The 16507-nt window shown below is 45.7% G+C and overlaps 1 protein-coding gene across 2 annotated transcripts in view; it reads right to left on the bottom strand.

Moving 5' to 3' along the window:
- The window catches only part of PRPF19 (pre-mRNA processing factor 19), a 563471-nt gene that overhangs the window by 214102 nt on the left and 332862 nt on the right, over positions 1-16507 (bottom strand). For both annotated transcript variants that reach the window (XM_077454802.1, XM_077454803.1), the window contains exon 10: positions 14311-14420. In XM_077454802.1, the coding sequence (XP_077310928.1) occupies positions 14311-14420 (110 nt within the window). The remainder of the gene's footprint in view (positions 1-14310; positions 14421-16507) is intronic.

Below are 16507 nucleotides of genomic sequence, written 5' to 3'. Positions count from 1 at the left end.
AAGCCACTTCCATCTACAATAAAACCTTGTCCTCCACCCTGGACAAGCTCGCTCCAATCACTACACGCAGAATCAGACCTCGACCCCTACAACCCTGGCAAGCAGATGCCACTAGAATTCTGAAAAAACGTAGTCGCGCTCTTGAGCGTCTGTGGCACAAGACCAAGTCTCGCAAAGACTTCAACCAATACAAGTCTGCCCTCCAAAAATACTACTCTTTCCTCCACTCTTATTAACACCTTCTCGTCCAGTCCCCGTAAACTTTTCTCTACCTTCAACTCTCTACTCCGTCCTCCGCCGCCTCCACCCACTGACTCACTCACTACCCAGGAGATTGCTAATCACTTCAAAAACAAGATTGATACAATCCGTGATGAAATCCCAACTCTACAGGTATCTCCCCCAGTTAAGATCCCACTACAACAGGTACTCTCAACACTCCCCTTATTCAAAACTGCTACTACAGACGAAGTTGCTAAACACCTTTCTAACGCCCACCTAACCATCTTCCCTCTCAAACTACGGTCGCCATCTGACTCTATACTACACTCTAACCCACATCTTCAATCTCTCCCTCACCTCTGACATTTTCCCCAAGGCTCTAAAACATGCACTGGTCACCCCCATACTTAAAAAGCTACCATTGGACCCTACCAATCCTAACAACCTACGCCCTATCTCCTTGCTCCCATTTTCCTGACTAATGACTACCTCATTAAAAACAACCTTCTTGATCCCGTTCAATCTGGAATTTCGCCCTCCACACTCAACAGAAACTGCTCTTTTAAAACTCACAAATGACCTACTAACTGCAAAAACCAACAGACACTATTCTGTACTCCTACTTCTGGACCTTTCAGCTGCCTTTGACACAGTTGACCACCCTCTCCTCCTCAAAAAAAACTTTACTCCCTTGGTCTCCGTGACTGTGCTCTTCAGTGGCTCTCATCATATCTATCCCAACGCACCTTCAGCGTCACTTACAATTCTACTTCCTCCACTCCTCTTCCCTTCTCTGTCGGAGTCCCTCAAGGTTCTGTTCTTGGACCTCTTATTTTCAATCTACACCTCTTCCCTGGGTCAGCTGATAGCCTCTCACGGCTTTCAATATCATTTCTACGCTGACGACACAAATCTATCTCTCCACCCCTCAACTCACTCAATCAGTCAGTCTCCTCACGCATCACCAACTTACTAACAGACATATCTGTATGGATGTCACAACACTTCCTTAAACTCAACTTGTCCAAAACCGTACTTATATTTCCTCCCCCACGCGCCTCTTCCCCTGACTTCCCTGTCAAGAGTAATGGCACAACCATCCACCCATCCCCACATGTCAGGGTGCTAGGTGTTATCCTGGACTCTGAACTCTTTCAGCCCCACATCCAATCACTTTCCAAAGCTTGCCGCCTCAACCTCCAAAACATCTCTAAACCAAATCCCTTTCTAACCATTGAAACCACAAAGCTACCGATTCACTCCCTGGTTATCTCTCCCCTTGACTACTGCAACTCCCTGCTCATTGGCTCACCTTTAAAAAGACTATCCCCCTTCAGTCCATCATGAATGCTGCTGCCAGACTCGTACACCTTACAAACCACACAGTGTCTACTACCCCACTCTGCCAATCCCTCCATTGGCTGCCACTTGCCCAAGGAATTAAATTCAAAATACTAACACTTAAAAAGCCATCCACAACTCTGCCCCCAGCTACATCACTAGCCTAGTCTCAAAATACCAACCTAATCGCCCACTTCGTTCCTCCCAAGACCTCCTGCTCTCTAGCTCCCTCATCACCTCCTCCCATATCCGACTACAGGACTCCTGAGCCTCGCCCATCCTCTGGAACTCACTACCCCAATCTGTCAGACTATCTCCAAATGTATCCACTTTTAGGCGATCCTTGAAAACTTTCCTCTTCAGAGAAGCCTATCCTGCCTCCATCTAACTGCACTATTGTCTCCATTAGCTCATCCCCCACAGCTATTACCCTTTTGTATAACTTGACCCTCCCTCCTAGATTGTAAGCTCCAACGAGCAGGGCCCTCTGATTCCCCTTGTCTTGAATTGTATTGTATTGTAATGTCTACCCCAATGTTGTAAAGTGCTGCGTAAACTGTCGGCGCTATATAAATCCAGTATAATAATAATAATTTTGATTATAATGCACATACAGATCCTACTTTTCATAAACTACTTTTAGCTGATCTCCTTGCATTGCAACTCTGCATTAGTCAGTGGTAAATGTGACATACACTATATACAATCACCCAACACTAGCTAGTTTCCACAATCCATGACTTAACTTCACAGTTCACACAAATACGTTTTAAATTCAAATTGTATCACTGACGTCATTTTTTTTCCCCCAGTAGCTTGACAATTCCTCCACCTCCCATCTAACTAATCAATCCCACCTTATGGCATGGACCCCTGTGCAAACAGGTGGTCATGCAAGTGGGTATCAAAAGGGTTAACACGGTCCATAAACTTCTCTCACATCTCAGCAAGGACGCCAGGTCATGGGTAGAAAGAAAAGATCTAAGTGTTCACCGCTTAAGCATAAGATTTAATTTTTGTGTTCAAACACAAACTACTCACATAAAGATGATAAAAACACAGCATGTAAAGCTGACAATTGTGTTAGTTCCATAGGGCAGTGGCGAGTGACGCCATGTGTAGCTCCTCCCCGTACGTGTTACGTTCATTCAGAACTTCAACGTCACTGGACTCCTCCCCCCTTCCCTTCGTTAGCTGACAGAGGCACTTGGGGAAGGGGGGAGGAGTCCAGTTACATTGATGTCCGTGACATCACCGGATCGCCGACAGAACTCTCTGAAGCCGGCAGAGGGGTGAGTATTTTGAGTGATCAAAAAAATTAACGATCGAGGAATTAATCTTTAATTTCCACAGCCCATATATATATATATATATATATATATATATATATATATATATATATATATATATATATATATATATATATATATATATATATATATACATATACACACACACATATATACATACACACATATATATACATACACACACACATACCATACACACACACACACATACCATACACACACACACACATACCATACACACACACACACACCATACACACACACACATACCATATATATATATATATATATATATATATATATTTATTATACATACAGTACAGACCAAAAGTTTGGACACACTTTCTCATTCAAAGAGTTTTCTTTATTTTCATGACTATGAAAATTGTAGATTCACACTGAAGGCATCAAAACTATGAATTAGCACATGTGGAATTATATACTGAACAAAAAAGTGTTAACAACTTAAAATTTGTCTTATATTTTAGGTTCTTCAAAGTAGCCACATTTTGCTTTGATTACTGCTCCGCACACTCTTGGCATTCTGTTGATGAGCTTCAAGAGGTAGTCACCTGAAATGGCTTTCCAACAGTCTTGAAGGAGTTCCCAGAGATGCTTGGCACTTTTTGCCCTTTTGCCTTCACTCTGCGGTCCAGCTCACCCCAAACCATCTCGATTGGGTTCAGGTCCAGTGACTGTGAAGGCCGGGTCATCTGGCGCAGCAACCCATCACTCTCCTTCTTGGTCAAATAGCCCTTACACAGCCTGGAGGTGTGTTTGGGGTCATTTTCCTGTTGAAAAATAAATGATGGTCCAACTAAACGCAAACCGGATGGAATAGCCTGCCACTGCAAGATGCTGTGGTAGCCATGCTGGTTCAGTATGCCTTTAATTTTGAATAAATCCCCAACAGTGTGACCAGCAAAAGCACCCCCACACCATCACACCTCCTCCTCCATGCTTCATGATGGGAACTAGGCATGTAGAGTCCATCCGTTCACCTCTTCTGCGTCACACAAAGACACGGTGGTTGGAACCAAAGATCTCAAACTTGGACTTATCAGACCAAAGCACAGATTTCCACTGGTCTAATGTCCATTCCTTGTGTTCTTTAGCCCAAACAAGTCTCTTCTGCTTGTTGCCTGTCCTCAGCAGTGGTTGCCTAGCAGCTATTTTACCATGAAGGCCTGATTCACACAGTCTCCTCTTAACAGTTGTTCTAGAGATGTGTCTGCTGCTAGAACTCTGTGTGGCACAGAGGCGGATCCAGAGCCTAGTCTCGGGCGGGGCACTGCCAGAAAATTTTGCGGCAATGGCTGGTGTCAGCACTTCAATCATCACAGCGCTATGATTAATATAGTGTCAGGATGATTTAAGCGCATTATTTCTATTATTACATTGTAATATAAAATTAAATAGTTTAGCTCACCATAATGTAGAATCAGTGGGAGCCCTGAGCGTGTCACTTTTCACATCGCCTGCCACCAGATGCAGCATGTCACTTGCTACATTGCCTGCCACCAGATGCAGCATGTCACTTGCTACGTCGCCTGCCACCAGATGCAGCGTGTGTCTCTTGGCACGTCGCCTGCCACCAGATGCAGCGTGATACTTGCTACGTTGCCTGCCACCAGATGCAGCGTGTCACTTGCTACGTTGCCTGCCACCAGATGCAGCGTGTCACTTGCAACGTTGCCTGCCACCAGATGCAGCATGTCACTTGCCACCATTGGCTACCACCAAATGCAGATTGTCACTTGCCACATCCCCTGCCACCAGATGTGATTTGTCACTTGCCAACTTCACCTGCCACAATATGCAGATTGTCACAATGTTGCATTGTGGCCATCTTGGTACACCCCCACTTGTCTGCAGTAAGCCTAGAGTTAGAAGACAGCAAGCTTTTCACAGTTATTTTAACAGTAAACTCAGTTTATTTAGTGAAATATAAGTTGAGTTTACTTTTAAAAATACCTGGGAAAAGCAATACTACGGTGGGTGTATAAAGATGTTACTGACGACAAGTGCGGGAGTACCAAGATAGCCACGACGCAACGTCCCTTCAGTCACATATTCAGATGAGCAGCGGCTTCCTGACAACACCTGCCTGCTTGCTCAGTCACACGCCAGCCCGCCGGCATGATTGCCCATACGCTCGCTCACCCGCTGGCCTGTTCAGTCACCCGCCGGCTCACCCGCTCATTATTTTCTCGGGGGGTGCAATTGCCCCGTTGCCCCCCTGGATCCGCCCGTGGTGTGGCATTGACCTGTTCTCTAATCTGAGCTGCTGTTAACCTGCGATTTCTGAGGCTGGTGACTCGGATGAACTTATCGTCCGCAGCAGAGGTGACTCTTGGTCTTCCTTTCCTAGGGCGGTCATCATGTGAGCCAGTTTCTTTGTAGCGCTTGATGGTTCTTGCCACTGCACTTGGGGACACTTTAAATGTTTTCCCAATTTTTCAGACTGACTGACCTTCATTTCTTAAAGTAATGATGGTCACTCGTTTTTCTTTACTTAGCTGCTTTTTTCTTGCCATAATACAAATTCTAACAGTCTATTCAGTAGGACTCAGGATCAGCTGTGTACTGTATCCACCTCCTGCACAACACAACTGATGGTCCCAACCCCATTTAGAAGACCCCTTTCACACCACACCGCACCTTGCATCGGCAATAAAACGCAGCTATTTTTAGCGGCGTTTTACCGCCGGATTTGCTAGCGGCCGCGAAAGGGTTAAAACCACCAGCAATACGCCGCAATAGCGGCGTTTTGCCGGCGGCATTACAGCGCTGCCCCATTGATTTCAATGGGCAGCAGCGGTGGAGGAGCGGTAAACACACTGCTCCTTCACCGCTCCAAAGAAGCTGCTGGCAGGACTTTTTTTCTGACGTTCTGCCAGCGCACCGCTGTAGTTTGAAAGCCCTCGGGGTTTTCACACTACACACAATGGTGCAGCTTCTTTAGGGCGTTTTGCAGGAGCTATTTCTAACGCTATAGCGCCTGCAAAACGCCCTGGTGTGAAAGGGGTCTAAGGCTTGAAATCCCACTTATAAAACCTGACAGGGCACACCTGTGAAGTGAAAACCATTTCAGGTGACTACCTCTTGAAGCTCATCAACAGAATGCCAAGAGTGTGCAGAGCAGTAATCAAAGCAAAAGGTGGCTACTTTGAAGACCCTAGAATATAAGACATATTTTCTGTTTCACACTTTTTTGTTAAGTATATAATTCCACATGTGTTAATTCATAGTTTTCATGCCTTCAGTGTGAATCTACAATTTTCATAGTCATGAAAATAAAGAAAACTCTTTGAATGAGAAGGTGTGTACAAACTTTTGGTCTGTACTGTATACACATATATATATATATACACACACACACACACACACATTATATATATTTCTACAGACACATTTTCTTTGGAGAGCTCATTGGGTAGGGGTACTTAGGAGGACAATGCCTCTCGTGTAGCCGGCTTACTGCATATGGATTGGTAAGGTGAGGGAGGTGAGGGAGCACAGTCTGGAAACAGAAGGGCTCCGACGAGGTCTTCCTGGAATTTAAGTAAGGTCCGGTCCATCCTGAAGCTCTGTGTAGCACATGAGCGTTCAAGCAAAGCCAAAATACGTTACCTGATACGTATACAGACACTTTTCTATACCAGCGTCTGACCATACAGGCAACTAGGTACAGCGCTAACAACTGGTCGTGGAGGTCCACTCCTCCCATATTTTGGTTATATTCATGGACACAGAGGGTGTTCTCCACAACACCAGTTGCCGTAGGAATTTGGACTGTCGTGTCTGCATAAAGGGAGGAAAGAACGAAAACATTATTATCCCTCCACTTCACAGCAAGCAAGTTATTACACTTCAAGCAGGCTCTCTCCCCCCGCCTAAGGAATCTACAAGCTGCTGGGGAAAGCCCCGGCGATTAGATCTCACCGTGCCACATGCGCCAGTCTGATGATCAAACAAGTGACTGTAATAATTGTCCACATACAAATGGTACTCCTTTCCGAATAAGGCTGACACCAAGTCCCACACAATCTTGCCAGCGCTCCCTATGTAGTCAGGGCAGTTTATCGGCTCTACGCGACTATCTCTTCCCTCGTAAACCATAAAACACACACATATATATATATATATATATATATATCTCCTGTGGCCCTGTCACAGAGCTTATACACCATTACCCCGTATCTGGCATGCTTGCTGGTAAGATACTGCTTGAATGACAAGCGGCCAGAAAACGTAACCAGGGGACTCATCAACGCAGACACCTTGAACGGGAGTAAAGCAGCATGCAAAACGAAGTCATTTACGAGGGACCAAATTTTGTAGAGCCGATCGTATCCAGGGTCTCCAAGAGGATGACAGTTCAATGTTGTTGAAGTGCACGAACTGCAAATTCTGCTTGTATCGTGCCCTGGCCATGGAAGCAGAGAACAAGGGCTTATGGTGAATTGGGTCAGTGGACTATTATGACTGCAATTCAATCTTTTTAACTATGCCCATGTCAAGGGATAGGCCCAGAAAGGTCTTAAAATGCGGAAACCGCAATTAAAACAGCATAGAAATTGCTTTGGTTCACAATAGATCTATAGATATCTTCAGTGAAAAACAGCGAATAAAAATCAAGTGACGTAAAATCAACTGTTTCCACCTGAATGCAGGGTTGGCCAGTGAATGGGGGGAAGTACGGTTGCTGCAGAAGTGGTCGGCTCCCAATTAGGATTGGCAAATTCTGCAGGAAGGACACTATGGGCATGTCTGTCTTCTTGGTGGCAGCAGGACACTACTTGTGCTTGCCACCTCGCCAGCTTGAACTTCACTCATGGGACTCACCACGTCACATGTTACTGCAGTGCTGGTTTGACTACAACCAGGGCGTACTAAGCCGCTGGTGCTTTCCAGTTCACCAGAATAGAAGCGCTAGTACTTCTCTGCTCCATACGAGAGCCCTGTGGTTCCTGCACCTCAACAGCAAAAGATCGGGGTCTGGTACACCTGACCTTGGCAGGGACCACAACTTTGTTAGAGCTATCTGTCATGGAGCCGCTGTAGTCTACAGGATCGTATTCTGAGCCTGAATCTGACAGATAAGACTTCCTCTTCACTGTCTGTCATGCTCATAAACGTGTAGGCCTCTTCACTAGTGTACCTTTGATTTGTCATTTTGGGCTCGAAATTTACTTGTACACTAGTGAGACTTGCAGGTAAAAAAGCTCCTAAGCTGTCAGCTACTGTATCAAAACGCTACCAAAAAAACTGTTAGTGATCGCAGGGATCAGGCCTGACTCTGAACGCTGCAGTTATGAGTTTAGTGTTTTGTAAGTGACAGTGATTGATTGATACTGCACTTGGGTGGGCTGGGCCGAGGGAGGGGCAAAAACGCTGGTACTAGCAGGTATCGGGGCTGATGCTGCTAAAACTAAATTTTTGGGAATCCTAAACTTCTGGGAACGTTAGTATAGATCTGATCAGATATTGATCCATTCAGATACTAAACCACTAAGGGAGGTGTATGGTGCGTGCGTGGGTGTTAGCGGCACTGCCACTAACCTGACTCTGCCTGGGGCGACGCAGACCCCATTCTGACCCTAAAACCTAGCTGATATCACCCGCCGGGCGATCAGGGGGTTAAACCTTTATTGGGTAATAAACGGCGGGTATAAAAAACTGGCCAGCGTCACCCGCAACACTTATACAGTGATCACTGGTGAAAGTGTTAACTAGGGGGAAAAAAGGGGGTTAAAAACTTTATTAGGTAGTATATAGGGGTACCTGACGCTATAAAAAGCTGACGGTGAACCTACTCACCTGGCTAACTAGCGTCACCTGTGACACTAACACGGGTATCAGAAAAAAAGATTGCTTAGTGACAATGGCCACAGGGGGTGATCAAGGGGTTAAACATTTATTAGGGGGTACCCTAGACCTAAAGGGGCCTACCACTAACTGCCCTAATACTTTGAACAGTAACAAATGACACCAATGCAGTGATCAGTAAAAAAATAAAAACTGCTATTGGTGCCACTGTGACTGGGGGCGTGGGGGGGGGGAATGGGGGTGATCAGGGTGTGACTTACCTGGATGCCTTCTCTCTTTGGGCTCCGAAACAAAAAAGCTGCGCGAGGGGAGATTACATCCCTTCCTCTGCTTCTGTTTATATTACAGAAGCAGCGGAAGCTTCTCATTCATCAGGAGTGATTGCGAGGGGGTGGCCATGAATCGGTGGCCTCCCCCTCAGCACAGATCGCTCTTGGAACAATTCCGACTGACTGGGAGGCAGGGACGTACAGGTACGCCCATATGCCTGCCCGTGCCATTCTGCTGACGTACATCGGCGTGTGACGGCGGTCGGCAACTGGTTAAACGAAGGATGTTTATTCTTTCTTTTGACTGGCATAAGAGTACTCTTTCCACTAGAAATCGTCTGGATGCATTTATCCAAATCATCGCCAAATACTGCCTCCCCATGAAAAGGGAAACTAGTGAGAAGCTTTTTGCAAGGTGCGTCAGCTGACCAATTTTTTAACCAAAGGGTTCTACACATGTGTATTAGCACACGCGCAAGGTGCCGGGGACGCCTGGTGAATAGAATCTTTCATAGCGCCTATAGCAAAACATAATGCCTTTGGTAATTCGGCCAACTCACGGGCCTGTTGTGCGGGGACCTCTTTAAGAGCCTCTGTGAGCTGGTCCTTTAAAGACTGACAGATGCCTATTGCTGCGACTGCAGGCTGAGTAGCGGTCCATGTCAAGGAAAAAGAGGATTTTAACAGGATTTCCAACTTCTTATCTGTTGGTTATTTAAACATTTGTGCATTGTCTACTGGACAAGTTAAGCTTTTATTCACACTGGAAATCGCAGCGTCAACTGCTGGAACCTTCCATTTCTTGGTAAATTTTTCCTACATGGGATAGAGAACTGAAAATCTCTTTGGAAGGAGAAAATGCTTATCCGGATGATCCCATTCAGCATGAATAAGCTTTTCTAGTAATGCATGGACCGGAAAACGCATGCTAAGGCTGTAAAGGCTTAAAAAAAAAAAGGAAAAAACGGACTTTCAGCTAACTCTGTTAGGGGTAACATGAAAGTGGAGCGAACAATCTCCGTAAGGATTTGTACCTTAGATTGTGAAACTGAAACATCAACCATTTCCTCCGCAGAGGAATAATCGGCTTATTTTTCCTCTTGATCATCTGAGGACAATACCTCATCCTGTCCCCACTGTTCCCTTGGTAAGGAGTTTGAGGTGGGGAGGGGGAATCTAGCACGCTTCCTATCCCCTTGGATGGAGGATGTGATTAAAGCCGCTAATCTTCCTTCTAAGCCTTGCAGGGCAGAGGAAAATGCATCTTCAGTCATGTATACTGGGGCTGAGATGTGATAAGCAGCTCCACCACCAATTGGTTCCAATGACTCACCCTGGTTTGCCATATCTGGTATTTCAGGAGAGAATGACAGTTGAGGAGGCATGACTGAAGTTCCCAGCGCTTGGGGGTGACGTTTTTGGTACCTTTCTAATGTCTTTTTTGGAAGCCCTAGTTCTAAGCACAAAAGCAGAAGCACCAAGTAATATTTACCGTATATACTCCAGTATAAGCCGAGATTTTCAGCCTCTTTTTTGAGGCTGAAAGTGCCCCCCTCGGCTTATACTCGAGTCATCGCTGTCTGCCCGCTCGATCAGCGTGTCGAGCAGACAGACAGCGGCCATTCTAGAATTCAAAAGCCGCGCCTCCGGCTCCGCCTTCGCCTGTGATAGGCGGAACACTGAATTTCCCAGCAGCCTGTGTTCCGCCTATCACGGGCATCGTCTCATCCTCGTACTACGGACGAGGATGAGACGATGCCCGTGATAGGCGGAACACAGGCTGCTGGGAAATTGAGTGTTCCGCCTATCACGGACATCCGATAGGCGGAACAGCAGTCAGTGGGAAATTGAGTGTTCCGCCTATCACCGACGGAGGCGCGGCTTTTGAATCCTAGAATGGCCGCCGACGAAGAGCTGAAGGACGGAGGCTCGGCTCGGGACGGGCCGGGACGGGACGCAGGCTGGACGGGACGCAGGCTGGACGGGACGCAGGCTGGACGGGACGCAGGCTGGACGGGACGCAGGCTGGACACAGGTAGGCTGCACGGACACACACACACACACACACACACACACAGATGCATGGACACACACACACGGATGCATGGACACACACACAGGGATGGATGGACGGACACACAGGGATGGACAGGCATGTCTCACCCTCGGCTTATACACGAGTCAATAATTTTTTCCAGTTTTTTGGGGGTAAATTGGGGGCCTCGGCTTATATTCGGGTCGGCCTATACTCGAGTATATACGGTAGTAGTTCAGCAATACAATGTCGCCATAAAGTTCAGCTTGGTGCTGAGTTAAAAATTTATTTCCTGTACTGGAAAAGCCTGCATGCATCCTTTACGTGCCCCTAGCGCTCCTGTGTGTCAGACTTCCATCTCTTCAGTTGCATCTGATAGAGATCTTCTAAGTACTCCAGCCTTTTTAGTGTTAAACAAGGAAGCTGTTTTATTAGCCTCGCATGCCCAGCTCCTGCGCGGTGTGCTCCACGTGGATGTTATGCACCGCACCTAAGCCACGCCCCTTCTCTACTAACCTGCCCCCCTCTTGTTTCAAATGAACAGCAATCCATGCACGCGGATGGATGGCATTCAGGTCCTCCAGTGCAAACCTGTTGAAGGGGTGGACTGTCCTCGTAAAAAAAAAAAAAAAATCAAGTATGGACAAGGGCTGGAGCGATGGCAGGACAATATCTTTATTTGTAAGACAACAATGACATGGCTATGTGAGGAATCTTTCACTGACTCCATTAGGTATGCAAAGGCTGTGAGGTAAATACAACACAGGGAAGCCTCCACCGCGTGTACAAACTGCTGCTGCACCTCCAAGGCCTTTAATTCCCCAGTGGGGAGAAGAACATGCCAAACTTTGTTCAATTAAGAATCCCCCATAGTTTTCCGAGACCACACACATGCTGTTTTAGCTGGACAAAGAGCTAACTGAGAAGCAATGTACCAGGTATGTGCATTTACTCCCTCTAGTGGAGACTTTAAGGCATGACAACATTTCACTAATGGAAGGAAAAAAACTATAGGTGAACTTTTTACAGTTCCTAGGCTTCTTCCCTTACTCTATCCTCGACGCAGGATACTGCTGTAACAGACAGATCCAAAATTCATCCATTACGGCGGGCTGCGTAAGAAAACCTTCAAGGACCGGGTCCCTTTTTATCGGGGTTCCACTTGGACCTGTATTAGCACACCGTCAGGAAAATCTTTAGGTAATATAAGCATGACCAAAAAGCCCTGGGTCCCAGGGCCCAGCCCTGCAGAGAGGCGTTACAGGCAAAACCTTGTGCTTCGTATACGAGCCCCGGGTACCATCCACCTTGGACTCAGTGGCACTTTGAATGGATCCAGTCTATGGAGGCTGTTTAAATCCTGCAAGGATCCCAGAGCTCTTCAGAGAACATCTTCACTTGTGACCAACACCTTAGACACTGGCAAAAAAAACTGAGGTGTTCCCGGAATGGGAGGGGTTATATAGGGAGGCACCTTCTTGTTAAGGGTGTGCTAGTGTCCATCACCTGAAAGTGGTCTATAACCACATAGTAATTACTATGGTGCTGTGTCCCGTGATGTACGATAAATACATATACACACACCCCTCTCCTACCATCCCTATCGCTCCAAAACAAGGAACAACCAAATTGCTGTTATCCCTGTGAGATATAGATAGATATCTCTCTATCTATCTATATATATCTATATATATGTATCTATCTATATTTCCCCCCCCCCATGTGATTTCACAGGCTTGGTTTTTGATTAGGTAACTAGTTTCCCCCGGAATTAAATATTATGGATATATTACTAGTATCTCCACTAATCGCCTCTGTTCTATGCTCACTGCCAGTTGACGCTACTTCTAACCGACCCCCCACACCTAGTTTAAAAGCCCATCCAACTTTGTGGCCATCTTTCTTCCCAACAGAGCTGTACCATCCCCATTAAGGTGCAGTCCATCCTTACTAAAGAGCCACTAACCGACTGAGAACTGAGAAGTCAGCCCAGTTCTCCAGGAACCCGAACCCCTCTTTCCTACACCAGTTCCTCATGCATCTCCTGCTGCCTCTCTGGTGTGGCTCAAGGCACAGGTAGTATTTCAGAGAAAACCAGCTTGGAGGTGCATTTCCTCAGTTTATTCCCTAAAAAAATGATTGATGACTCTCCACCTGCTCTCAATTTGTCTTTGACTTTGTCACGTGTGAGCATCAATACATTACAGGCAAGACTATCAGTGTATAGAAATGCATTGATTTTTAGCTGTAGCCATGACTTTGTAATAGCCACTTGCTGGCAGGATGTTAAGTTCATCGGTCAAGCAGTGGTCTAACTAGTACACATCCATTCAGGCACAGAATTGCTAGACCGAACATTCTTGGATAATGCATGCCTGCCTGAAAGTATGATGCATATATCTGGCAGGACAGGTGGGCCTCAACTTCCAGCTACCACACATATGCATCTATGGGGCTTGCAGTCACAGCTTGTAGTCACTGCAGTCAGCTTTCAGTCCCATATGCATCTATGGGGCTTGCAGTCACTGTTTGTGATTGGGAGCAAGTGCAATGGACTCCCAATTGTGTGACCATTGTGAAAGACAATTACGTGACAATCCTATGTTTCAGAATCCATCTGGGACAGAGGCTTTTAGAGAGGACTGAATGCTAGCCTCTTGACTTGCGATTATGGGCCCTGGCATTTGGGGGAATGGTGCTCTTTGTGAGCTGTATGTCTTGGTACCGTTAAGGTGGTGTAATTTTAGATTCAGGTCTATGTCCCCCAATACACACAGACTCTGGGAACCCTGTATATGCCCAAAGACTATTCTTGGTTGTTAATTTTGAACACTACGTGATTATTGAAAGAGCTGATCACATTTACCTCCGGAGACAGACTGTCTGGTCACCTAGACTGTCTTAAGTGCTGTGTTAATTATATAAATTGTCTTTAAGTTGTTAGGGGGGGGGGGGGGGGGGGGGGAGAGTATCCATGAGCCAGACCTACCTCATTATCTAATACCCTTGGGTGAAACGTGTATAAAAAAAAAGGTTGTATTCAGCCCAATAAATCATTTAAGATTATACAAGCTATTTTCGGCTAGATTTGTATTCAATGCAGCTATAATATCTCTCTCTGGTGGTCAGACTGGAGGAAGCGGTATTACTGACGGAAGCACTCAGCGGAATTTCAGAAAGGATCCGTCACGCCATCTCGCAGTGTAAACAGGTCTGCCAGGAGGTGGCAGAGCATAACCAGTCTCGGTTCAGAAAGCAGAACATAATTGGTATATAGTATTTAAGAATATCAGAAACAAACCTGGGAGGGATGGAACACAACACTAGTGACTTTCTTGGTGTGCCCTTTCAGAGTTGCAAGGATCTGCTGAGACTGGCAATCGAACACCACCACACTCTTGTCTGCACCACCTGATGAAGCAAAAAAAAAAAAAAAAAAATATATATATATATATATATATAATTTTAAATCACTTGTAAACCTATGACCATTATTGTTAATGTCAACAATTGCATTGTTTAAAACACTGTACCATTTGCCTATTTCTAGGTTCAAATAATACAATAACAGGGTTTTTACCATAAAATCCTTTGCTTGAATTAAATCAAACGGCAGAGGGTGAAGTAATTCTGCTACAATGGCTTATGCTACTAGCTTCAGATTGGACACTGGCCAAGAAAGCTGTAAAACACGTTAGTATAACACTGATCACTCCCATTATGCTTCCAACAGAAGAATAAAAAAAACAGCGGGAAATTCCCCTTCTGTCTTTCTGCCACTCACCAGGGCCGCACTGCTATTCTAAAGGTCCCAGAAGATCTGTGTTTATTTTGAAACACCTTGGGCCTCCCCCTGGTGGAGGTCCCCAACTGGTACGCTGAATTCCGCCACTCGACTGCAAGGAGAAATGCTCCACAGTAAGAGCTTATGGATGCACAAGGCAAGATTCCGCAGGAGAAGATCCTCACCAGGTCCTAGATACCACACCGCTCACCATGGTACATATCGTGGCTCTAGCCCCTCTAATTCCTCATGATCTCAGAAAGCCAGTAGACTACTAAAAGAATCCTTACCATAAATCTTTTCGCAGGCTAAACGTTGCCACATTCCGGCAAGGTTAAATTACTTCAATCTATCCTCTTGCTTTACAAGAGTTTACCTAATTATCCCTAATGTTAAAACGATTATTCCGAATGTGATCGACTATGATGGGGCTGTACTGATTAGATGACCTTGGCGACCTCCTGGATGGCCTTGGGTGCTGCTCGCCTCCTCCCGCTGCACCTGCCTAACCGCATCTACTTCCATGGCCGGTTTTAAAAAAGGCTAACCCGACGCAACTGATGTCTGCCTTAAGTCCCCTGCACACACCAACAAAGTACCAGTGTTTCGGCAGCCAGCATCGGACGGAAATACCCACAGCACGTTCCTGAATGACTGACCCATGTACTCTAAAAAGACACCATATGTTCAAGCAGATGCCCCTGGAACTGCCCCTGAACACTAAGTGAACCTTGCATAGCATGCCAATACCGGACTGGGTAATGTATGGTTTTCCTAGGGTACTGGGAGGAGTACCCCCTATTTTTATATGAGGTATTTACCCACAGTACACACAGGGATCTGTTACTACACTGAGCTTATTTGCCCAGTATGATGGTTACTTTCATACCTCTGGCAGCACATAGATTCTTACAAGATCCTAGTGAACCTACACCGGACAACCAGGTCTAAATAGTCCCAAAGGGATACTCCCATACCCTGGGTTGTCAACTGCTATACGGGGACCCCTGGGAAAATAGAACCCCCCCGTGAAGCTTCACCTTCCCTATAGTCACATGTGTACGGTATTCTTGGGCATATTCACTGAAGGGGATAGGAGGATCTCAACCCCTCACCTGTTCAGTTAAACAATCTAAGGGCTTTAACAGACAATAAACACTATGCAAAACGGGTATTTAATAGTGAAACAGGACCAAAAGACAAAAAAGACTGTCAATTTACAGCTGGCATTCCTCTAAAATGTGCTCTCCAGGTGGCCACACAGCACAGGGGTTATACCAGAGAAAACATACACCATAGGCATAAATATGTGGGATTGGCGGTGGTAGCAGGGCACTATGGCTGTGGAAGATTACTAATGAGCACAGTTAGTTGCTGGTTATAAACCCACTGTTGCAGCAAACTGCTGGCTTCTGGTTATACATGTTTTAATGATATTTCAAATGTCTTATAAGGTCGATTTCATGATGTATTATGGTTAAAATATGTTTACATAGCTTAAAGTGATGTTGCCACCAAAAAAAAAAAAAAAAAAAAAAAAAAAAAGTTGCTTAAAAATCTTAAAAAATAAAAATAAAAAAAAATTTGGCAAAAAAATGTTTTTTTACTCACCTCTAAATACCTGTTGCTAGGGGGTCCCTCATAGTCTGCCTTCTTCCTTGCCCGGGCTGGTGACATCACTTCCCCTCGCACCGCACATTCACCTGGGACATGT

The sequence above is a fragment of the Lithobates pipiens genome, unplaced genomic scaffold (genome assembly GCF_037356315.1).
Source record: "Lithobates pipiens isolate NorthernLeopardFrog02 unplaced genomic scaffold, aLitPip1_a1.2 Scaffold_25, whole genome shotgun sequence".
NCBI lineage: Eukaryota > Metazoa > Chordata > Amphibia > Anura > Ranidae > Lithobates > Lithobates pipiens.
Note: the sequence above shows the minus strand (reverse complement) of the source record. Positions and strands in the feature narration are given on the sequence as shown.